Source organism: Ostreococcus lucimarinus, chromosome 5 (assembly GCF_000092065.1).
Source record: "Ostreococcus lucimarinus CCE9901 chromosome 5, complete sequence".
Lineage (NCBI taxonomy): Eukaryota > Viridiplantae > Chlorophyta > Mamiellophyceae > Mamiellales > Bathycoccaceae > Ostreococcus > Ostreococcus sp. 'lucimarinus'.
Genome location: NC_009359.1, coordinates 618,302 through 641,043, shown reverse-complemented (window position 1 = coordinate 641,043; position 22,742 = coordinate 618,302). Strand labels below are relative to the sequence as shown.

Genomic DNA, 22,742 nt, shown 5'->3' with positions numbered 1-22,742 from the left:
GGGTGGTTGTTTGTTGACTGATCGGTGTACACATCGGGCGTAATCGTACGTCCGTTAAACGTCGTAGCTCAGTTTACGCCAAGTTCACCGGGATGTTCATGATGTTCGTCGCCATGTTGCAACCGAACGGGTTGGCGACGTGATCCTTGAGCGCGGCGACCGGGCCCTCGCGGTAGACGATGCCTTGCACGACGATGCCGACGAAGGCGATCATGGCGGCGCGGCCGTTCTTGATCTCCTTGAGCTTCATCTTCTCGTCCTTAGAGCCCATGCCCATCGGGTCGAACGGGAAGGTTTCGTTCACACCGCTCGAACCGGTGGCCAACCAACCTTGAATGCGCTTGTTCTCGAGGTACCCCATCACCGGAAGCTGCACCGCGAGGAGCGCTTGCGGCGGGAATCCGTAATCCTCGGTGCCGGCTTCCCACCATCGCGGTTCGATGCCCGCGATTTCGGTACCGACAATACCCGCAACAGCCATCATCGCCCATCGAGCGTTCATGAGCTCCGCCTCTTGGTAATACTTGAGGCGCGTCGGGTCGCTGCCCAAGCCGAGAGGATCGAAGCCGTAGTCCCCGGCGACGGTGCCGTCGAGGTGCGCCGGCGCCTTGTACGGTGCGGGCAACCTACATCGCGCGTAAGCATCGAATCATTCCGTCAGTATCATCATTCGCATCGCCACCCGCGCGTCACTCGCGCGTCGCGCGACCGATTCGCCCTCCCAACCGTCGTCGCCCGATCGCGCGCGGCGCGCCATATCAGATATCCCGTATCTCGGATACGTCCGATGCCATCGCGCGCGCATCGACGCGTCGCGCGACGCGTCGCGCGCGCGCGACGCTCGCGCGTTCGCCCGCGACGTAATTCTTCCTTCCGATTCCCCCATCCGCGCTTCCGTTCGTACGCACCACATCTTTCGGTCCGCCGCGTTCGCGACGACGCGCGCGCGTCGCGCTTCGGTCGCGCGCGTCGGCGTCGCGATCGTTCGCGTCGTGGACGCGCGTTGTGCGATCATGGCTGTGTTAAATGCGTGCGACGAACGAGACGGTGCGTGTCGTGCGCTGGGTGTGCGTGCGTGACGTGCGATGCGCGTCGACGTGTGCGGCGTCGTCGCGATCGTCGTCGCGCGCGAATCGAATCCTCCATCGCGACCGACCGACCGACCGCGCGCGCGTCGTATGTCACTCGACGCCCGGTCGTTCGCGCGTGCGATCTCGGACGGGTTTTATTTGAGTCGCACTAAATCCTCGTATTGTAATGCACGTAATTCCCATGTGTGAACAGATGACGTCCCCCACGCCGACGCCGACGCGAAACCCTCGCGGCGCGAGGGGCGTCGGCGCGCGCGTCGGCGCGCGGCGTCGTCACACGCGCGCGCACGCTCGTCGAGTCGTCAGAGAACGAACGAACGTCATGCCCGCGTTCACCATGTCCGCGCTCGCGCTCGCGCTTCCGCGAACGACGTCGACGTCGAGCGTCAAGGCCCCGTCCGCGGCGCGCCTCGCGGCGAAGAAATCCGTCGCCTCGGTCGTCGCGTTCGCGCCGCGCGCGACGGCGCCGATGCGCGCGCAGCGCGGGGCGTTGGTCGTGACCGCTGGGGGGAAATCTATCGGGTGCACGCTCGGCGGGACGCGACGTAAACGCGCGCGCACGAGCGGGTTTCGCACGCGCATCGCGAGCGCGTCGGGGCGCAAGGTGCTCAAGAACCGCCGGGCGAAGGGTCGGAAGGTTTTAGCGCCCGCGGGGGCGGTCAGGGGGTGGAACAAGGAGAAGAAGTAGAGCGAAAATGGCGCCCAAGGTTTCGCGCTTCGCGAGGCGCGTCGCGCGCCGACGCGTAGTCTTTGTCACATTAGATTTCATTCATCACATTCACACCCCCATTCGCCCTAGGTCTTTGAGGCTCGCGCGAGAGGGTCGAGTCGGTTCGGGTCGCCGCGTCGCGCGAAGACTCGACTCGAAGCGCGAAGAGCGAGCGTCGCGCCGAGAGTGAGGGTCACGCGAAATCGCCGTCGTCGCCGGCGTAGGCCCTGGCTTTGGATCTCAACGATTCCAAGAGCTCGGCGCTCTCGCACGCGTCGTCGAGCGACCACGCGCGCAAGATGGCTTTGCCGGCGGCGGAGGCGGAGGCGCGAAGGTAATCGCGAGCGGTGGCGTCTAAGACGCGAGCGGTGGCGGCGCTGGTGGTGAGACGGAACGTGGCGTCCAATGAGATCGGCGCGGGGGGACGGAAGAGCTTGGGGAAAGGTAGAGGGATGGGGATGTGGGCGTCGACGACGCATCGACGGCGAGGACAGCGATAGAGCGCGAGCGAGGACGCGGCGTCGAGGACGACGTTCGCGATGGCGGCGTCGCCGCGAGCGAGACCTCTCGAGATGAAATATTCTGCGAATGGTTCGTCGTCTGTCTCATCTTCGGCGTCGCTCGGCCGCACCGACGGCGTCATCGAGCGCTCCGACGCGACGAGCGCCGCGGCGTCGGCGGCGCCGCGAACATTCGGCGCGGGCACAGACGCGCGCGCGGAGGCGTGCGATCCGGGCGCTCGATTGGTCATGAATCGGACCATCTCATCCATGCTTACCGCGCCGTTCGCATTCTGACTCAGACGCCACGGCGTCGTGATGCCATCGACGGCGAGCGCGACGACGGCGGATGCGTGAAACCACTCGTTTCGACGCAAGCCGGGCATCGTCGGGTAGTCGTCGCACGCGGCGAGCGGGCAGTACAAGTCGCACATATCCGCGATTCTCGTCGACGCAAACGCAGCGTTGAGCATGTCGACTCTCTTACGCTCTTTGTTCGCCGGTGGACGAACGGAAAAAAAACACACGGCGCGGTTATCGTAGTCGTCTCGAATGTCTTCCAACGCCCGAGCGCACACGCCGCCGAACCCGCTCGAGTCATCGCACAGGACGCGAAACCCACCGAGGGTGTCACAATCTTCCGCCCAATATCGCACCGCGTCTCGAACGTCCTCTCGTCGGTCTTCGCTGTCCATCCACTCCAGACCTTCGCCGAACCCCTCGAACGCGTCGACGTCGGCCCGCTTTCCCGCGAGCGTAAACGCGTTTCGCGCGTGCAGTTCCACCTTCAGGTAATCGCTCCAGTGCTTCGCCTCGACGTCCAACTTACTCGCAGCCTCTATTAACGCTCTCGTGATCTCCTCTGGATCCTCCAACGTCGTTCGTTCGCCTCCCGTCCCGCCCGTCTCCAGCGCCCGACCGACGCCGCCGAGCTTTCCGCGTCGCGCGCGCTCCTCGTCGTCATCATCATCATCTCTCCCGTCCACGATCGCTCGCACCCGCGCCTCGTTCGCCCTCGCCCTCGCTTCGCGTTCGAGCGCCAAAACGTACCCACTCTTCCTCGTCGTCGGCGCTCGATACGTCGCGCGTCTCCCGCTCCACGTCGCCGTCGCCGCGCCGTCCTCCGTCGTCCCCGTCCTCGTCCTCGTCGTCGTCGTCGTCGTCTTCATCCCTCCCGAGACGTCGAACATCACCACTCTCGGCGCGCGCGTCGTCGTCGTCGTCCCCATCGCGCCTCGCGACGCGCGCTCGGCGCGCTCGACGCGCCAATCCAGCGCGCGCGTCCCGTCGTCGTCGTCGTCGCGCGCGTCGTCGTCGTCGCGCGCGTTCCAGTAGTGCGCGCCGACCGCGTTGGCGTACGCGCCGAACTGCACCGTCACCGCGCCGCGCGTCGGCGCCATCGCGCCGCGTCGCGCTCCGCCGTCGTCGCGCGCCGTCGACATCGCTTTTTCGCGTCGGCGTTGACCGCGCGCGGCCGATAGATGCGCGCCGCGCTCGCGTTCGTCGCGTCGCGATTGTTCGCGCGCGTCCCGAACGCGCCCGCGGACGTCGCGATGGACGTCGACGACGCGTCGGGCGTCGTCGTCGTGACGTGGACGCCGGGCCCGAGCGCGGGACGGCACAACCTCGAGGAGGAGGAGCACGTCGTGAGCGCGCGGTTTCGCGACGGGGCGTGCGAGGAGGCGCTGCGAGGGACGGCGTGCGATGGATGGATGGACGTGCACGTCGGGACGGGGCGACGGTTCGAGATGACGGTGCCGGAGGGGGCGAGGGGGACGCTGGAGGCGCGGTGCCGAGCGGAGAACGCGGCGGGCGCGAGCGCGTGGGTGACGGCGCGAAGGATCCGGGGAGAGGACGAGGGCGAACGCGAGTGGGGGGGGCAGTGGGGGAAAGGCGTCGATCGACGCGAGCGTTAGGTGATTGTGTTGTAGTGATTAGACGGCGCGCGTTCGAGTCGTGTCGGCGGCGCCGAAGCGCTTGAACGACGCGAACGAACGAATTTTAGTTCTTCTTTCCAGAAGTCCAGATGCCGGAGAAGAGTTCGTCGAACACGATTTCGCCCGCAGATTTGTAGTCGAGCGCTCGCTTTCGGAACGCGACGAGTCGCTGTTTGTCCTCCGCGGTGACGTTGAAATCTTTTTGCTCCAAAACCGTATCCGCCAAGTAGTGCAGCCACAGCGCGTTGGTCTTCGGGCAGTACTTGTTCCACTTGCCCTTGGTGACTCGTTTCATTCGACGGTACGTTTCCGATTGACAGTGACCTTTCGGTCCCGCGAAAAGCTCGGGGTCGGCGTTCAAGTCGCAAAACGCGTCGCCGTCTTCGGTGGTGAGGCGAGACAGGGTGAAGTCGATGATCGTGACGTCCAAGCCAGAGGTTTGGATGTTCAGCTCCACCCCGTTCAGTTTGGCGCGTTTTTGCTTCGTGCGAGTACGTTTGATGAGAACGTTACCCCAATGCAAATCTCTGTGCTCGAACTGACTCGCCTCTTCGGCCACGGACAAGGCGACGACGATTTGGAAGAGCATGGCGACTGTTTCCGTCATCGATCGAAGCTCGAAATGTTCCAAGTCTGTCCCACCATCGTCGCACGCGAACGAAATGTACAATTGATTACTCGGCAAATCATCGGGCTTTTCGTTCTCGCTCGCACCCGTGGATGCGTACTTGTCCCACGCCTCGAGTAGCTTTTTTGAATACGGACCTCGGCACACCGACGCGTCGAGAAGACGAATGAAACCGTCGGTGAAATTCTTCGCGTTTTCATCCGCTTCGTGGTCACGCAACGCCGTGAGTGCCTTTAAGATGGAAGTTTCCGAACGAATCTCGCCTGGACCCATCTGAACCTCGCCGTTGACCAAGGCATCGCCGCCCATCGGCACGATTTTCATCACGACGCCGTCTTCTCCTCGGTAAGCCTCGCCGTACGTCCCTTCGCCAATCTTTTTCACACCGTGCTTGACGTAAGACTTGATGAGAGACGACATCGAGCCGACGTTTTGTTCGTTCTGATCGCACGCGCGCAAAAGTGCGGCGAGTGGCGAGCATTCGTCGTCGATGACGAGTCGTTCGACGTCCTCGTTCAAGCTTTCCAGCTCGTCCTCGGTTTCGGCGATGGACTCTTCCTCGTCCTCTTCGTCCTTTCGGTTCTCCCCGCGCGACTCGACGGCGACGTCTTCCTTGAGTGGCGTAAACACGGGAAGCGACGACACCCAGTTGGACACTCGATCGAACGCGTTCTCGCGACCGCTCGGCAGCGTCTCGGCGCGCGGCGCCGACGCCGTAGGCTCCCTTCTCTTCGTCTCCATCTTCGCCCTGAGCTCGGGGGCGTTATCCACCAATCCCAATCCTTGCAACGCCTCTATCAATCCATTCGGGCTCATCACTAAACGATCTCCCATCGCCGCCCCTCGTTTCGGCGTCGCCTCCTCGCTCTCCTCCGCGAGCGATTCGTCATCCACGTCGTCGAAGAACGCTCTCGATTCCGCCAACTTCGCCAATCTCGCCCGATGCTCCCTCTCGGCCTTGGCGTTCCTGAATAATTTATTCCTCGACTTGAACACGAACGTGCGCTTCCCGACCGTCGCCGCCGTCGTCGTCGTCGTCGTCGGTTTCGCATCCGTCGCCGCGTCCGCCGCCTCCAGCGCCTCGCGCACGATCTCCAACCCTCGCGCGTTCGCCTCGCCTCGCGCGTCGTCGCGCGCCGTCGTCGTCGTCGCTCGCGCGTCGTTCGTCGTCGTCGCGTCCGTCGCGTCCCGCGCGTCGTCGCGCGCGCGCCCCGCGCGTCCGTCGTCTCGCGCCGTCGTCGCGTCGCGCTTCGTCCCCCCGTCGCTCTTCGCCGCCATCCCGCGCCGCGCGTCGCGCCGTTTCCGCGCGTACCTCACGGCGACGGGCGCGTCGCGCGCGTTGGCCTCGCGCAGCGCGCGCGGCGCGCCCGCGGCGGCGTCGTCGTCGCGCATCGTCGTCGAGATGTGACGTCGTCGCGGTGTCGATTCGTCTTCACAACGCGGCGCGGCGCGACGCGCGGCGCGGGCGCGCGACGACGCGCGCGCGATGACGGCGCGCGACGACGCGCGGGACGACGACGACGCGCGGCGCCTCGAGGCGGGCGCGCGCGCGCTCGAGGCGGCGCTGACGGTGGACGACGACCCGCTGCGGTCGGGGGCGTCGGACGTCGAGCGACGACGACCGGCGTCGGCGCGGCGCGGACGAGGCGCGAGAGCGCTCGACGCGAGCGAGTGGGTGGCAAAGTTCGGCGTCGCGCGCAGGGGAGGGTGCGATGGACGCGTCGGGACGCGGGCGACGGGGGCGACCGAGGCGACGAGGGCGGCGACGGCTGGAGGCGGCGGCGGCGAGGGAGGGACGACGACGACGAGCGGGAGGCTGGGATTGGTGGCGAAAGAACGCGTGCGGGCGTGTGAGGTGCTGATCAGAGAGCGAGTGACGTCGATTCAGGGGACGTTTCGGAGTCAAGGGGCGTGCCTGGCGAGACTCATGGAACGCTTGCGAGAACGCGGAGAGCAAGACGCGAGTCGAGCGTGCGCGCCGTCGAGGGAGATGGCGAAGAAACTGCTCTCGAACGCTGAAGAAAGAGAGGAGGTTTTAGCGCTCGGGGCGAAATTAGGCGTGGAGGACGAAGAGGAGTGGTTAAAGTTTGCGGCGTTTGTCAAATATAACGCCGTGACGAGAACGTGTCGACCGGCGACGACGAGCGCGGGCTCGATGATAGGCGCCGATGCCTACGTGCAGTGCTCAATGGTGATGTTTGACGCAATTAGCGCGTGCAACCACTCGTGTGACCCGAACGCGGAGGTGAGTCACGTGTCCGACGAGGGTGAGGTGTCGTTGTATTCGCTTCGCCCGATTGAGCGCGGAGAGGGGATAACAATTGCGTACGGAAAGCCTTCCCTCCGTTGGCTTCCAGCGCGCTGTCGAAAGAAAGCTTTACGCAGGGATTGGTATTTTGATTGCGCGTGCGCGCAGTGCAAGGCGGAAGTCGCCTCGGGATTAGCTGTAGATAAGCCTTTGGCGCGACCGTGGGACATACAAGATCCGCGATGGTTCTTTTGCACACACGACTACGTCACGGGATTCGAGTCGCACTTTGACGGCGAAGGCAACTTACTCTCGCTGAAATCGGCGACTGCGTCTCGATCGAATGTTTCACCGAGCGCGAGCGGGGCAAACACGTCTGAATCTGCCGCAGACGGCGTCGCCGCGGAATTCGGCGCCAAGTTGCACGTTGGCGGCTTGGGACTCGCAGCCGATGCGAGCGGTAGTAGTAGTGGCTTATGCGATTCATCTGATTCGTCTTCGTGCCAGTCGGTGGATTTAGACGAATACGACCGCGAATCGAGCGGAAGCGAGGACGAAGACGTCCTGCGATGGCACGAGCGCTGGCGCTCAAAACGCATCAAGGCATACAGCGTCAAGAACGTTGGATTGTATACCCCTTTGCAGCTTTATCACGCCATGCAGCGCTGTCAAATCAGACAGGATCATTGGCAACTTCTTGTCGTGCGTGAGGCTTTGATCAGTCAAATCATGAACGACGCGGCGATGAAAGGAAACGCGTCGTCTTCGCGCCCCAACGCTCCGAGTCTTGACGGCGGATGGGGCGAGCGCGGGAAGTTCCAAGCCTTCAAGCTCATCTTAAATCAGTGTAGAAGTCTGGCGCGTATGGCGCCGAACACAGGAAGTTTTGCAGAATTATTTGCGACGCTCGAAAACATCGTGTACTGGTGGAGCACCGACGGCTGGCACTACGTCTCGACGAAGCGCGAGCGCCGCGAGCAGGAGCGCGCTTTCTCGCGCGCTCGCGCGAGACGCGCGAGAAACGGCGCGGGAGAAACGGCGCGGGAATCCGATCGCTCCGATTCCGTCGATGACGATGAATTTTTCGAAATTCCCGTCCGTTCGCGATGGGCGTTTCGCTTGGAACGCCTGCGAGACGCCGCGCACGCCGACGTCTTGGCGTGGAACATGCAGTTTGGGAAGCTGCCGAGCGCGCCGTTTTAGCGATTTTCCCCTTTCGCGCTTTTAACATTGATGCGTTGTGTAATTCGAACTCATAGTCATATATTCTTGATTCACGAATCGTTAAATTTCTCAATTTACAAAATTGTTTTTTATTAAATGCGCGAAACGCGGAAATCGCGCATTTGACGAGTCGTGAACCGTTGTGAGTCCCTCGCCGATGAGAAATCGCCTCACGCGTCGCGCGAAGAAGCCGCGCGATCGCGGCGCGCGCGCGTCACAATTCCTCGCGAATCTCACAGTAAAAATGGCCCGTACGAAGCAAACTGCCCGTAAGTCCACCGGTGGCAAGGCCCCGCGCAAGCAACTCGCCACCAAGGCGGCCCGCAAGTCCGCCCCGGCGACCGGCGGCGTCAAGAAGCCGCACAGGTACCGCCCGGGTACCGTCGCGCTTCGGGAAATCCGCAAGTACCAAAAGTCCACCGAACTTTTGATCCGCAAGCTTCCGTTCCAACGCCTTGTCCGCGAAATCGCGCAAGACTTCAAGACGGACTTGCGATTCCAATCCTCCGCGGTCTTGGCGCTCCAAGAAGCGTCCGAAGCGTACTTGGTCGGCTTGTTCGAAGACACGAACTTGTGCGCCATCCACGCCAAGCGCGTCACCATCATGCCGAAGGACGTCCAACTCGCCCGCCGCATCCGAGGTGAGCGCGCGTAAGCGCCCGGTGACGTATCCTTTCTAAGGTGTATCACTCTCAAACAAACAAAAAACCAAAATGGTGTTCATTTCAACACCACCTCTCAGCGAAAGATTCAAACGAAAATTCTCTAACCCTAAACGCGCGCGCGAACAAGTTTTTGAATCTTCATTCACTTTCATGTTGTACAACAAACGATCTACCATCCTACTGCTCTACTGCTCTATATGTATCTATTCACTTCTTTCCCTTCTTCTTCTTTCGCTCCTTGCCTTCGTCGTAATTCACGACGCCCTGAACTATTTTTAACCACGCCTGTTCGAGCGCGTAACCTTTGCCCGCCCGCATCCACGCCTTGAGCTCTGGGTACAAGTACCGGTCGTTCCCACGAGTCATCCAGATTTGTCGTAATTGTGCCCGAGTACAAATGCCACCACCGACACGTTTCAGTGCGCCGAGTAAATCGACGACGCGCTTTTGAGCTCGTCCCTCAGGTCGAGACGCCAAGAGCGGCTTGGCGGCGAGCTTCTCTCGCAAATCCGCCATAGGTGGCGACACCGCCCCCGACAAAAGCGCGGTGGCGAAGACGGCGCATTTGGTATCCACATCATTAACAGCAATTGGATTCAGCGGCAAATCCCAGCGGTGCGGTCCGAATCTCGGCGCCGTCCAACCGACGACGCGGTCCTCCCGCGAGACGTATCTCGGCGCCGGGTCGGCGAGCATAGCGCCTTGATCCACGAGTGCGTCGCAGTGCTGAATCAACCACTCGGGCTCAATCCCGGTGGCGCCGACGATGTAGGCGCGCTTGTCCGTTTGTAGTAAGTCGGTGTAGACGACGTAATCCGGAGAGCTTCGATGCAACGAAGACGTTGGATGAAGAAACACCGCGGCGTCGAGGAGCGCCGGAACGTATCGCGTCGCCTTGGTCGATTTCTCGTTCGCTCGAGACGCTTGCTCCATCTCTTTGTGTTTTGATCGACGGGCAATTCTATCCGCCCAACCCGCACACAGCGCCTGTCTCAACGTGCGCTCGACATCGCCCCCGGGAGGAAGCGAAATCATCGACGAAGCAGCCTGGTTTGAATCGTCGAGTTCGTTCAGCACTGCGGCGTTGGGAAAGACGTCGTCGCCAAACTTGGATGTCGTCGCGAGATTGACGACGAGCCGTTTCAATTGTCGCCGCAAATCGGACATTTCTCGCATGGTCTTTTCGTGCAACCTATTCGTAGAGCAAAACGTCACCGCGTCCGAGCTCTTGCAGGCGTCGTACGCCAAGAGCGCCTGCGCCGCCGAGAGAGCGTCGCTCGCCGGGTGGTGAAATCGAACGTGCGGTGGCGGACCTTTGGGTGTCGCCTTCGCCTCTCCTTCTTCTTCGTCGTCTTCCACAGTTTCGCTGCTATTTCGCAGGAATGGGCTGTCGAGGCTCAACGCGGCAGCGATGGCAATCGCCGGTGAGAGGCAACCTCCCACGCCGCTTTGAGCGGCGGCGAACAACATTCTCGAGTGCCGTGGACTGATTGGCAAAACCGCCATAGCGCGCCCTAAATCGGTCAAAGGCCCGATCTCTTCGCCATGCCTACTCTTCTCTACCGCTCCGAGAATCTGTAAAGTCTTCTCCGCTGCCGCGAGAGCCGATCTTTCGGGAGGCGAAATAAAAGGAAAGTTGACCACTTTGTCGATGCCCATGGCACGCATTTGCAACACGACGCCTTCGACGGGTACACCCAGGATTTGTGGATCTGCGTGCGCTTTCATCTCATCCACGAAGTGTGCGCTACTAAACAGACGATAACAGTGCCCTGGACTCGTACGCCCGGCCCGCCCGGCGCGTTGATCGGCGCTAGCCTTGCTCACCCATCCGACTTGAAACCGCGACAAACTTGCGTCTCGCTCGTACACCCGCTCCTTTGCTCTCCCGGCGTCGACGACGTACCGTATCCCTGGAATCGTCAAAGATGTTTCCGCGACGTTTGTAGCGACGATGACCATTCTAGAGCCGTCGGGTGAAGCTTGAAACACGCGCTGCTGCAAATTCGGGGGCAGTAGCGCGTAGAGCGGAAGCACATTTAAACCTCCCGGTCCGTCCGCCGTCTTATCGGCGCCCAAACCCGTAGATGGAGCATTCGCTCGAGTCCAAGCTGCTTCGGCTTCTGCGGCTTCTTCTTCTCCAACGCCCTCACCACCCATGACTAGGACTTCGTCCTCTTCGCTGATGTCGCTCGCGGCGTCCGACATATCGTCCTCGCCGTCGAAATCGGGTTCGTCGTCGTCGCCGCCCAAATCTTCCCCCCCCGCGTCGATCGCGTCGACGTCGTATGTGTCATCCATCGCGTCGCCGCTATCTTCATCTTCATCATCCGAACTTTCCGCCGCGTTGACGCGCTTCCCGTGAAGCGGGTACGCGTCTCGAAGCTTGCGACAGACCATCTCCACCTCTCGCTGACCAGTCAGAAAGACGAGAATGCCGCCAGGTGGAAGCTTGCGATGGATCGCGAGTACCTTCTTCGTCGCCGCACCGACGTAATCAGCGTGTTCCGTTTTCCGTGAAAAGTGCACAGTGACTGGAAACTGACGCGTGGCGACTTGAAGCAACGCTGGAGGTGTCGGACATAGCTTCCTGTTCTCCACGAACTCTTCGACTCGCAACGTCGCGGACATCACGACCAATCGAAGCGGCGTCACAGCTTTCCCTTCAGCCGCGAGTGCGGCTCGAAGAGGAACGATTCGTGAGAGAAGACCCAACAGAATATCCGTATTTACGCTCCGTTCGTGCGCTTCATCGATGATCACCACCGAATATTTGCGTAAAAGGAAGTCTGCCTGTACTTCTCGAAGCAAGATGCCATCCGTCATAAATTTGATACGCGGGTTGTCGCCGACGTTCTTGTCGTAACGCACTTGATATCCGACATCACCACCGAGAGGAACGTTCAGCTCTTCTGCCACACGACGCGCCGTGGAGGTCACCGCCACACGTCGAGGCTGTGTCACCGCCACCGCCCCAGGGTGACTGTCGCAATCCGGATCGCCGTAACCAGCCTCGTACAAGAACTGCGGCACTTGCGTCGTCTTACCGCAACCCGTGGCGCCACAGATGACGGTCACGGGATTGGTATTAATCGCGTCTACGATTTCATGTTCCTCTTGAACGATCGGAAGCCCCTCGCGCGAATCGTTAATCTTCCCGGTCCGTTGAACGGGAACGACAAAGGAACATCCTCGAAACACTTCGTGATGCAAGCCTTTGTACTCGTTCGATTTCGGCTTATCTGAGTCATCCCCGACCCCAGCTCGCGCGCGCAATGATCTCACTAGTTCGCGCGTGGCGTCATCGAGTGACGCCATGCCCGCCGCCTCCGCCGCGCGAATGGCGGCTCGAGTCAACGCGTCGTCCTCCGCGCGTTCGTCGTCCTCCGAATCGACGTCGTCTTCCATCTTCCCCGTCGAGACATCTCGCACCCCTCCGACCTCAACCGCCGCTTCCCGTTCGCTCTCGCTCTCGTCCTCGCTCTGTTCTTCATCTTCTCTTCCCACAGCCTTCGGTCGCTTCGTCAACCGCGCGTCGTCCAAGTCGTCCAGCGTCACCCCCGCGCGTTCCGCCTTGAGCGCGCGCCGCATCTTCTCCTTCGCCGTCTCTCTCGCCCCCAACGACGTCGTCGCCCGCATCAGCCCCAGCGCGCGTTCATCCGCCACGTTTGCCTCCAGCATGGCCATCACGCTCGCCCTTTCGCTTCGTTTCCGCTCCTCCTCAGCCAGTTTCTTCAGTTTGCGCTTTTGCGAATTGCTCAGCTTGGTCACCCTGCGCGCGGCGTGCGCCTCGGCGCGTCGCCGATCGCGCGCCTCGATCGCGCTCGCGCCGTCCCGCCCGCTCGTGCCCTTGCGCTTGGGCAGGAACACGAGCGCGGCGCTCGCGTCCGACGCGCCGTCGCCGTTCGAGCGTCCCATCGCGACGCGTCGTCGAGTGCGGTGGCGGCGGCGGCGCGCTTCCGCACACCTCGTCGCGGCGCGCGCGACGATTCGAGCGGCGGTCGAAGCGCGATGCGAGCGATGACGGCGCGCGCGGAGACGCGCCGAAGCGCGCCGCGAGCTTCGGCGCGCGTGGACGCGCTTCGGCGCGGCGACGGACGCGCGCGAAGATTCGAGCGGCGCGCGACGGCGACGCGAACGACGCCGCGGACGCGCGCCGAGGCGTCGGCGTCGCGCGAGGCGTCGATGGACGACGCGAGCGCGTCGGAGTCGCTGATTCAAGTGGGCGCCATCGTGGGCGCGCACAGCTTGCGAGGAGAGGTGCGCGTGAAACCGATGACGGACTTTATCGAGGAGCGCCTCATGCGCACGGGATCGACGCTGCGGGTCGAGCTCGAAGCGCAGGGGAAATCGACCAAGAGCGGCGAGTTCGACGCGCCGCCGGGAGAAGTGAGAGCGGTGAAAGTGCGAAGCGGGCGATGGGTGACGAGCAAGGGAAGAAACGACGTGATTGTGAAATTGGCGGGGTGCGACGATAGAAACGCCGCCGAGGCGCTCGTGGGCACGCGATTGTTCGTGTTACCGAGCGATCGAGAGCCTTTGCGAAAAGATGAGGGCGCCGAAGGTAGTGATGGCGACGACGAGTTTTACGCCCAAGAGCTCGAGGGATTACGAGTTGTCGAGCGCGACACGGGGGAGGTGATCGGCGTGGTGGAGGATGTCGTTCGCGGCGCCGGAACGCAAGACTTGCTCAAAGTCGCATTCATCGCGCTCGATGAGGAGACTGGGATCGATGCGGAGTATTACGTATACGTTCCTTTCGTGAAAGAGATAGTCCCTCTCGTCGACGCGACGAATGGATTCATGGAAATCACTCCTCCGGGAGGTTTGCTCGATTTAAAAATTCCAAAAAAGACGAAAAAGCAGCGCGCTCGAGTCGCGGCCAAGCAAAAGGAAAAGAGAGACGCCGCAGCCGAGGCGTCCGCGGACGCGTAGACGATATCTGGCGATAATTTCGTCGATAGAGCGAGCGTTGTACTACTAAAATATAGAGCTGCTAAAGCGTAACTATTGACCTAACTTGATCGCTCGCAACGGAGAACGACTCGGCGCTGCGCACTTGTTCGTCAACGATAACGAGGCCAAGACGACGGAAATGCTGCTGGACGCCATCAATATACTCGCGAGCCATGGTGAAACTTTGATGCTCGGGTAAAACGCACCCGCCGCGAGGGGTAGCGTGACCGCGTTGTATCCCAGAGCCCAGACGTAGTTTTGGCGTATTTGTCGAAACGTTTTCTGCGCAATATCTATGGCTCGGACGACTGTGTACAAATCAGCGTGCATGAGCACGAAATCAGCCGCTTCGATCGCAATATCAGTTCCAGCACCGATTGCCATCCCAACATCCGCGGATGCTAACGATGGGGCGTCATTGACGCCGTCGCCGACCATCGCCACTGAAGTCGGTTTGAACTCGTCCTTCGCTCGAGGCGAACGTTTTGATTGTAATTCTTTGATGATGTTCACTTTATCCGTTGGTGAAGCCTCTGCATGGATAATCTCGATTCCGCACGCACGTGCAATCGCGCGCGCGGTCTTCAAGTTGTCGCCGGTGACCATGATGCTTTCGATGCCTCGCTCTCGCAAAGCAGTCACCGTCTCTCTGGCGTCGGATTTCAACTCGTCAGACACCGCGAAAGCTCCCTCGACGACACCTTGAACGCCCACGTAAACCACTGTCTTTCCACTCTCTTCGTGTTCTGTCACAAACTTTGAGATTTCTTCGGACAGTTGCCGCATGTTTCGCTCCTGCATCATCTTTTCGTTTCCCAGCGCCACGGATTTGCCGTTCACCACGCAACAGACGCCTTGGCCGGGGATGTTTTGAACGTCCGACTTTAAGTTCGAAGGTATTTCGGACGGACTTTGACGTCTGGCATAATCTCGCACGGCTTTTGCAATCGGATGCTCGCTGTCTTTCTCAACGCAAACCACCAAACTGATGATTTGATCGAGAGTCTCAACTTGCGACGCTATGAAGGCGGTGACAGTGGGCGAGCCCGTAGTCAACGTGCCAGTCTTATCGAACACAACTACGTCCAGCGCACCGGCTCGTTCCAGAGCATCAGCACCCTTAACCAAGATACCGCTAGTTGCCGCGACACTAGTTCCAACCATGATCGCCGTCGGTGTTGCGAGGCCGAGAGCGCAAGGACAAGCCGTAACGAGGACGGAGATGCCAAACATCATTGCAAAGAGGGTCTTGTTTTCGTTCGTCGGCACCCACACGGTGGGGAAAGAGTTCACCCACCCCGCGATCAACCAAGATAAAAACGTTATCGAGGCCAAAACCACAACAGCGGGTACAAAGATGTTCGAAATGCGATCCGCAAAGGCTTGAATCGGCGCCTTGACGAGTTGGGCGTTTTCGACGAGATGGACAATTTGGTGGAGCGTAGAGTCTGCGCCCACCTTTTCAGCACGTATGACAAAGGTGTTTCCTTCGTTAATTGTACCACCTATCACTCGTGCGCCGACTTTTCGCGTCACCGGCATCGTTTCTCCACTCACCATGGACTCGTCTATGAATGCCTCGCCTCGCACGACGACGCCGTCGGCGGGCACTCGCGCTCCCGGAAAAACCTTCAGCAGATCACCCACGTGTATGAGCTCGGTCGCGATGATTTTCTCACTAAACTCAGCATCGTCTTTCGTCGGCCTGAGCAAAGTCGCGTTGCGAGGCGTGAGCTCGAGTAGTTTGGTGACCGCCGCGCTCGTCTTCCCTCTCGCCGACGTTTCGAGATACTTGCCAATCAATATGAACGTGATCAACATGGCGCTCGTGTCGAAATAGTCTCGCGCAAACATAGAACCGAAGAAGAGACAGTATAACATACTGAATACGCTCACCCCGTACGCGACGTTCGTACTCAGAGAGACGAGGACATCCATGTTACTAGCGCCGCGTTTGAGCGAATTCAAAGCTCCGCGATGAAAGCGCATGCCGACGCCAAACTGCACGCGAGTGGCGAGCGCGCACTTGACGAACACCCAAAACGAGAGCCCGCGCATCACTTTAGGGCTCCAAATACGTTCGAGCATCAAGTTCGTCAGCACGATCGGTGCCGTGAGCGCGATGCTCACCTTCAAATCCTCTCTATATTTCGACTGCTCTCGATTCGACTTCGCGCGCTCGTCGCCGCCGCCGCGATACACGCTCGCCCCGAAACCGATCTCTTCCACCGCATCTATCAACGTTCGCGCCCCCGTGTGTTCGGGATCGTAATCCACCACCGCCACGCCCTCGGGAATCAAGCTCACGCTCGCCGAAGTCACCCCTTTCGCCGTTCGCAGCGCGCGTTCGACGCCTCCCGCGCACGCCGCGCACGTCATCCCATCTATCGCCAACTTGACCGTCTTCGTCCCTCTCGACGCGTCCTCGTCCCGCGCGCGCGTTCGCCCCGTCGATTCCGCGCGTGCGCTGTCTCTTTCATCCCACTCGTCATCTCCGCTCGCGATTCGTTCGCGCGCCGTCGTCCCCGTCCCATCGCTTCGCGTCCGTCCCAACAACTTTTCCTCGTCGTCGTCGTCGTCTCTCTCGTCGTCGTCGTCGTCGTCGCGCGGTGCGCGCGCGACCATCGACGACGGCGCTTCGACGCGATCGACGCGATCGACGCGCTCGATCGCGTCGTCGATGCGCCGATCGCGCTCGACGGACGCGCGACGCGTCCCGCGGCGTCGAGTGCCGCGCCGACCGTCCGGGACGCGAAAGTCGAGAAAGTCGATATGGGTCGTCTCAGAGGTCCAGGGTTTACGCGACTCGTCCGGGATGACGCCGCGCGCGACGCGCGACACGCGCGCGCGCGACTCGACTCGACGCCGACATCGCGCCGCTCGCGTCGCCGCTCGCGCCCTCTCTCGCGCGCGCCTCGACGACGACGATGGGCGCGCTCGCGCGGCGATACCTCGTGCTGTACAACGTCGCGCAGGCGTGCGGGTGGTTGACGGTGCTCGCGAAGGCGTCCCGGGCGTCGTTGGACGACGCCACGGGGGCGTACGACGCGTGCCGATCGACGCTGATGGTGTTTCAACTCGCCTCGTTCGCGGAAATCGCGCACGCGGTCGCGGGATTGACGCCGACGCCCGCGGCGGCGGCGCTCGCGCAGTGGAGCGGACGCACGCACTGCCTGAAGTGCGCGCTGGACGCGGTGAAGACGTCACACGCGAGCGTCGCGGCGACGGCGCTGGTGTTCGCGTGGGCGCTGACGGAAGTGGTGCGATATCCGTCCTACGTCGGCGGTTTGATCGGACGTTCGCCCAAGTGGTTGACGTGGTCGCGGTACACGGTGTTCGTGCCGCTGTACCCGCTCGGAGCGGCGGCGGAGATGAAACTCATGTACGACGCGCGAGCGCACGCGCGGAAGACTAAAATGTACGCGGTAACGATGCCAAATGCATACAACTTTGCGTTCGATTACGTCACGTTCCTGAACGCGCTCTTGGTGGCGTACCCGTTCCTGTTTTACACGCTCTATCGGTACATGTTCGCCCAACGAAGGAAAAAGCTCGGCAAGGCAAAGGAAAATTAGTGATTAGCTAGTCGTTGTAGCACTATTGACGTTTAGTCTATCTATGGTCTGCGTAGGGTTGCTTTCTATCTATTCCTACCTCCTCTCTTGAGTTCTTTCAAGCTGCGCTCGATGCGTTGTCGCGGCGTCGCTCCTCGCGCCGTCAACTCGTTGTGGCGTTCAATTTCTTCCTCCATCAAATCGCTCGCCAAAGTCTCAGACGCGGCGTTTTGACGCCTTCGTTCGAGTTCGAAAAAGTCTAATCCCGCCTCAGCGAGCACTTCGTCGTTGTGCGCCTTGATTTCGCTCGCCAGCATCTTCTGAGACCGTCGCTCGCCGTCGCGGTCAACGTCTCGTTTCGCGGCTTCTTCCTTGGCGCGACGCGCATCATTCGACCCGCGTTTCCGACGCTTCGCCGCGCGCTCAAGAAGTGCCTCGACGGCACGACTGGATGCTCCACGACGTGACTCTATGTCATCCTCGTCTTCTTCGACCGCGTGGGGCGGATCAGCGGCGGTCGGCGAAGACTCTTTCGCATTCGCGTTTGCGGGCTCGTCGCCGGTTTGACGACGCTTAATCAATCTCAGCGCCTCGCATCGCTCCACGAACGCAGAAAAGGTCTGCTTAAATTCGCTCACGGCGTTCACCACTCTCGAACGCTCAGTCTGAGTGATCACGACGTTTCCATCGTCGTCTTTGTTCTCGGGTTGAATTCGACCCAAAATTTGAAGCGTCTCTGTGAGACGCGGAAGATACCGAGCCTTGGTGGAGCGATACAGACCGCGGAGTTGCTCTATGATTGGTGCGTTTTCACTCGTCTCTCTCAACTCAATGCTCGTCACGGATGAAGACGCGGTGGTATGCTCGTCAGTACCTTGCGCGAACCGCCAATCCTTGACGGCGCCGTCGACGACGTCTTCCCAGTCGTCTTCGCATTCGTCTTCCCGCATCGATTGTATCGTGTCATTGACCGTTGTACTCGTCGAGGCACTTCGATCTTTAGACGCAAACGATGATTCGTCGTTGAATTCCGTCACGAATCGATCACCGAAGAGCAAACGAAAGCACTCGCAAGCGGCGTTTCGTGCGTCGTCGATTTCATCCAGCAACGCGGGCAGCTCTGTTTTTATCGCCAGCCATCGATTTTGAAGCTTCGACTGCACTTCGCGCTCTTTCTCAGCGGTGAGTCGCTGCGCGCGCTCCGCGCGCGCCTCCGGCGCGTCATCACCGAGGCGCTCGGTGACGAATTTGCGAGCCAACGTGAGCTGCTTGTATTGCGTCTTAAATTTTGCCTCCCACGCCTCTAAAACGTCGATCGCGTGTTGTCGCAATCGATCGCCCTCGCCCTTGGGAACGTCGGGAAGTGGAATATCATCATCCGTCCCTATCGTGTATTTCATCAGCACCTCCAATCGATCGAGCGTGAGCTCTCGAAACAGTCGCGAACGCTCGAAGAGTTCGCTCGTCGTCGTCACCGCTCGCGCTCGCGTCGCCGCGCTCGCCCTGGACGATTGCATCGTCTTCATCAGTATCTCGTGCGCGCACCGCAGACCGTCATCATTATTCCTCACCGTTCTCTTCAGCGTTTTCAGCGCCACCGCGTCCACGCTCGGTGCGCTCGCGTCGCAGCATCGCTTGATGAGCTTCTCCATCGCCGGTCTCGACGCCATGGTCGCACGAGTCGCCTCGTCCGCCCCGAGGTCGTCTCGTCGTCGCGTCGTCTCGTCTCGTCGTTCGGCTCACCCACGCCGCGCGCGCGCCATCGGTCGTCGTCGTCGTCGTCGACTGGGGCGCCGACCGACCGCACCGCCGACCGCCGGTCCGCCGTCGCGTCTCGTCTCTTCTTCTCGACGGGCGATACGCCGGCGATATTTTCCAACCGACGCGCGCGCGAGTCGCGACCGGCGAAATCGCGCGAAATCGGACTCGCGCCGAGGATCGGGCGATCGCGATGGCGCGCGCGGCGCATCGCGACGCGCGACGTTCGCGCCGTGACCATGCTCGTGATGTCGCGCGCGATGACGTGCGCGGCGACGTCGTCGTCGTCGTCGTCGTCCTCGCGCGTCAATCGCCACGCGCGGTGCCGCCGCGACGCCGGAGACGCGACCAAAGCGCACCGCGTCGAACGCCATCGCGGCAATCGCGCGCGACGCGCGTCGACGATCGCGGTGCGAGCGTCGAACGAGAACCCGAACCCGTCGGTGGGGATGGACGCGCAGCGCGCGAACGCGGTGCTCGGATTACGACCCGACGCGTCGAGCGATGAACTCGTGCGCGCGCACAAGGACATGCTCGAAAAATACGCGGAAGACGAAATCAAGCGAGGCGAAGTCGAGGCGGCGTACGACGTGCTGCTCATGAAGTCTTTCAACCGACGAACGAAGGGAGAGAGCGTGAAGAACGAAGTGAAATACGCCGATGTGGTGCCGGCGGTTGATAAGATCAAGGCGTCGTTACCGCCGTGGGCGCGCGAGGCTGGGAAGTCTCTTCCCGCGGGACCGCGGTTCGCGGCGCCGTCGCGAGAGACGACGACTCGAGCGGGCGCACTCTTTGGCGCTCTCGCGCTCGTGACGTTGTTGCAAGGTTTCGCGCAGCCGGAAGGCGTAGAGAACCCGACCGGGCTTGAAATAGCCGCCGCGCTCGGCGCCACGGTGTGGTTCATGAACCAGAAGCGCGTGAGCATAGGACGCGCCGCGGCTTTGGCGTTTGGCGCCCTCGTCGTCGGCTCCGTCGTCGGCGGCGCCGTGCAGGGGTGGCTACGCGTAGACATCGTTCCTTTCGCCGGGATCTCTTCTCCATCAACCATTGTCTCAGAGTTTGGCATTTTGTCGCTCTTTATCGCCGCCGCTTGCCTTGATTAAGTTACCGAGAGGACTCCGAACAAAACACGCTCGCTGTACACGCTGCCACCGGTCGCCGAGATCGCAAATCAGCACTGACACATGTAATACTTTAAAAGACGTTCTACGCGACACATTACACAATTTCTTGTCGTCATTTACAACTTGCTTAAGTACACATGCGCACTAATCGTACGCGATATAAGAGACTTCTAAATCACGGATGGGCGGATGCGCGACGGCTTCGTTCAGGTGTTGAAGAAGTCCTCCCATGCGGTTTTCGAGTTCACGATCATCTTCCTCGGTCGGATCTGGATTAAATCGCACGAATTTGATGGGCACGTCCAAAGCCTTTTGAAGTTCGCTCATTCTCGACTCCTCGTTAACGTAGCTCTTGCTACCTCTTCGATGACCGAACTCGTCGACCTCGACAATTAGGCCCCACGTGCTCGTCTGTTCATCCGTCACCGAGACAATCTCCAACAATATATCCGGCTTGAAGTTGACGTTCTTGCCAATCTTCAAACGATGATTTAAGCGCATCCCTCGTATGCTAGTTTGCGGGCTCAACTTCTCGGAAGCACCGTCTTTCCACCACTTCTCGATTTCATTGAACACAATTTGTTGCTTCTCTTCGTAGTTCACCGAAGCGCGCCCCCACGTGAACGTTTCATTGCTCGGTGGTTTCTTATCCTCACCGCCTATCCAGTTGATCTGCACGTTTGGACCCTTTCTTTGGGATGACATGCTCGATACAGTCCACGGAGAAACCTTGCTTCGCACACCGCGCGAAAGCGCCTTTTTTGGCTCCCATTCAAAGCCGACGGACGTGAGCGCCGAGATGCGCTCATCAGATAATTTGCCGGTGCGCTTGTACTTTCGCTGCGTGCCCACCCACGAACCTAATTCTTTATTGTGTCGCCATGTGGCAGGGACGTTGCAGTGACCGTGAATTCGCTTGAACTCGATGAGTTCCATCAGTCGCGCGTCCCAAGAGACGCGCTGCGTCATCTTGAGCGTCACACCCACGTCTCTCAGCGCCTGAATCTTATCTTTACTTAGCTTTCCCTCTCGAAAGCACCGTTGCTGATGATACAACCACGTTTTCATTCCTGGTTCATACTGATTTGTCCTCTTCACCTTGCCATCTGAAGCGACGAGCGCCTTGAGTTCATCAAGGCGAGACTCAAACGTTTCGTCGCTATGATTCTTCTTGGTAACGTTCGGCTCCCAAATCACTCCCAACTTATCTAATTCTTGTACAATGTCTTCAGCCAATTTGTCTTGGCGTTTGAGTGTGCGCATGCGTCTGACCCACCGCTCTAGCGAGCCGCCGACTGGAACTTGAACGTGGCCTTCCTTCGCCTTGAACGCTTGTAATTCTTCTAATCGAGCGAATCTCCGCTTCTGCAGCGGTTCCCAGTCCATTTCGAGCGCATTCAATGATAGTATGACGTCCTGCCCAAGCTCACCACGGCGTTTCATCGTGCGCATCTTTTTAACCCAGTTGGAGAGGGATGTTCCGGCGGGCGGCGTCGAATGCCCGTACAGCTCATAAAACGCGACCAGCTCCTCAAGTCTACCAACGGAGGCTTTTTTCTGAAATTCAGCGGGTTGACGAGTCGCAAGGATATCTTCGGCCGTCTCTATTGACTCCATCTCGACCAAATCGGTTATCGCGTGTTGTCTGCGAGGACGCCGCACGTTGATGATGCGCTTGATCCTTGCGCGCCTGTCGGGTGAATTTGATTTGTCGCCGTGCGCGGACGCAAGCGGAAGAAGCGCCACGCGAGTACGCGCTGATGCGACACATCTACGATCAAATCGCACGCCAGCGCAACGTCGAGGAAACATCACGCCGCTGAGCAGCGCTGCACTCATTCCCGCTAAATCTTTTCCCGCCAAATCTTTTCTACGTACGATTCACGCTTCGAATAGCCGACGTGTGTGCAGGAATGCAAGTTCAAAAGTCAACGGCGCGAGCAACCATGCTTGCCAAACAGTAGGGCGCGTTCACCACTCAACTCGCGCGTCTTTTGTCGCGCGCGAGGCTGTATCTGTAGTCGCCGATCGATCAGCACTTCATCTTCCTCTCGTGATAGTTTTTCTTTCGCCTTGGCCTCGAGGGGCACGTCGGAACGAAAACGACACGGCCGACGAAATCGGTCGAGAACACTCAAATCAACTTGAAATAAATACAGAAGTCGTTCGCATATCGAATCGCGCGCTCCTGAGGCGTCAACATTTCGCGTTGCGGCGCTCGCTCTGCAAAGCGAATGTCTATTTATTTCACCCGGGCAACATTGAAAAACAGCGATACACGCGCGCACGTTAAGAAATAGCATCGCAGAAGTGAGTGACTGATCAGTTATTTATTTTACGACGACCAT

General features: G+C 60.3%; 14 protein-coding genes across 14 annotated transcripts; 7 read left to right on the top strand and 7 right to left on the bottom strand.

Moving 5' to 3' along the window:
• lhca5 (chlorophyll a/b binding, possibly photosystem I light harvesting complex) lies at positions 1–1,087 on the bottom strand. The gene is made up of 2 exons (XM_001417791.1): positions 909–1,087; positions 1–626 (listed from the first exon to the last, which is right to left on the bottom strand). The coding sequence occupies exons 1-2, from the start codon at positions 911–913 to the stop codon at positions 74–76; spliced, it is 558 nt and encodes a 185-aa protein (XP_001417828.1). The 5' UTR covers positions 914–1,087; the 3' UTR covers positions 1–73.
• A 473-nt stretch (positions 1,088–1,560) lies between these two features.
• Positions 1,561–1,779, top strand: OSTLU_38514 (predicted protein; the record flags this gene model as incomplete). Its single annotated transcript, XM_001418036.1, has 1 exon — positions 1,561–1,779. The coding sequence occupies one exon, from the start codon at positions 1,561–1,563 to the stop codon at positions 1,777–1,779; it is 219 nt and encodes a 72-aa protein (XP_001418073.1).
• A 214-nt stretch (positions 1,780–1,993) lies between these two features.
• On the bottom strand, positions 1,994–3,180 carry OSTLU_24594 (predicted protein; the record flags this gene model as incomplete). Its single annotated transcript, XM_001417790.1, has 1 exon — positions 1,994–3,180. The coding sequence occupies exon 1, from the start codon at positions 2,993–2,995 to the stop codon at positions 1,994–1,996; it is 1,002 nt and encodes a 333-aa protein (XP_001417827.1). The 5' UTR covers positions 2,996–3,180.
• Positions 3,181–3,853: 673 nt separating this feature from the next.
• OSTLU_31847 (predicted protein) lies at positions 3,854–4,216 on the top strand (the record flags this gene model as incomplete). Its single annotated transcript, XM_001418035.1, has 1 exon — positions 3,854–4,216. One exon carries the CDS (start codon positions 3,854–3,856, stop codon positions 4,214–4,216), a length of 363 nt encoding a protein of 120 aa, XP_001418072.1.
• Positions 4,217–4,301: 85 nt separating this feature from the next.
• On the bottom strand, positions 4,302–5,285 carry OSTLU_38502 (predicted protein; the record flags this gene model as incomplete). Its single annotated transcript, XM_001417789.1, has 1 exon — positions 4,302–5,285. One exon carries the CDS (start codon positions 5,283–5,285, stop codon positions 4,302–4,304), a length of 984 nt encoding a protein of 327 aa, XP_001417826.1.
• A 1,066-nt stretch (positions 5,286–6,351) lies between these two features.
• On the top strand, positions 6,352–8,316 carry SDG3511 (predicted protein; the record flags this gene model as incomplete). The annotated part of the gene is made up of 1 exon (XM_001418034.1): positions 6,352–8,316. One exon carries the CDS (start codon positions 6,352–6,354, stop codon positions 8,314–8,316), a length of 1,965 nt encoding a protein of 654 aa, XP_001418071.1.
• Positions 8,317–8,581: 265 nt separating this feature from the next.
• HTR3502 (predicted protein) lies at positions 8,582–8,992 on the top strand (the record flags this gene model as incomplete). Its single annotated transcript, XM_001418033.1, has 1 exon — positions 8,582–8,992. One exon carries the CDS (start codon positions 8,582–8,584, stop codon positions 8,990–8,992), a length of 411 nt encoding a protein of 136 aa, XP_001418070.1.
• A 217-nt stretch (positions 8,993–9,209) lies between these two features.
• OSTLU_38526 (predicted protein) lies at positions 9,210–12,920 on the bottom strand (the record flags this gene model as incomplete). The annotated part of the gene is made up of 3 exons (XM_001417788.1): positions 9,210–9,916; positions 9,956–12,239; positions 12,450–12,920. 3 exons carry the CDS (start codon positions 12,918–12,920, stop codon positions 9,210–9,212), a joined length of 3,462 nt encoding a protein of 1,153 aa, XP_001417825.1.
• A 267-nt stretch (positions 12,921–13,187) lies between these two features.
• On the top strand, positions 13,188–13,937 carry OSTLU_38467 (predicted protein; the record flags this gene model as incomplete). The annotated part of the gene is made up of 2 exons (XM_001418032.1): positions 13,188–13,328; positions 13,371–13,937. The coding sequence occupies 2 exons, from the start codon at positions 13,188–13,190 to the stop codon at positions 13,935–13,937; spliced, it is 708 nt and encodes a 235-aa protein (XP_001418069.1).
• Positions 13,938–14,069: 132 nt separating this feature from the next.
• Positions 14,070–16,352, bottom strand: HMA4 (P-ATPase family transporter: copper ion; heavy metal translocating P-type ATPase-like protein; the record flags this gene model as incomplete). The annotated part of the gene is made up of 1 exon (XM_001417787.1): positions 14,070–16,352. A coding segment is annotated over one exon (2,283 nt), but the record flags the coding sequence as incomplete, so codon positions are not given.
• A 533-nt stretch (positions 16,353–16,885) lies between these two features.
• OSTLU_87349 (predicted protein) lies at positions 16,886–17,533 on the top strand (the record flags this gene model as incomplete). The annotated part of the gene is made up of 1 exon (XM_001418031.1): positions 16,886–17,533. One exon carries the CDS (start codon positions 16,886–16,888, stop codon positions 17,531–17,533), a length of 648 nt encoding a protein of 215 aa, XP_001418068.1.
• A 552-nt stretch (positions 17,534–18,085) lies between these two features.
• On the bottom strand, positions 18,086–19,029 carry OSTLU_94380 (predicted protein; the record flags this gene model as incomplete). Its single annotated transcript, XM_001417786.1, has 2 exons — positions 18,086–18,111; positions 18,387–19,029. 2 exons carry the CDS (start codon positions 19,027–19,029, stop codon positions 18,086–18,088), a joined length of 669 nt encoding a protein of 222 aa, XP_001417823.1.
• Positions 19,030–19,719: 690 nt separating this feature from the next.
• OSTLU_31838 (predicted protein) lies at positions 19,720–20,483 on the top strand (the record flags this gene model as incomplete). The annotated part of the gene is made up of 1 exon (XM_001418030.1): positions 19,720–20,483. The coding sequence occupies one exon, from the start codon at positions 19,720–19,722 to the stop codon at positions 20,371–20,373; it is 654 nt and encodes a 217-aa protein (XP_001418067.1). The 3' UTR covers positions 20,374–20,483.
• Positions 20,484–21,138: 655 nt separating this feature from the next.
• OSTLU_38634 (predicted protein) lies at positions 21,139–21,780 on the bottom strand (the record flags this gene model as incomplete). Its single annotated transcript, XM_001417785.1, has 2 exons — positions 21,139–21,486; positions 21,691–21,780. Coding segments are annotated over 2 exons (438 nt in total), but the record flags the coding sequence as incomplete, so codon positions are not given.
• Positions 21,781–22,742: the final 962 nt, after the last annotated feature.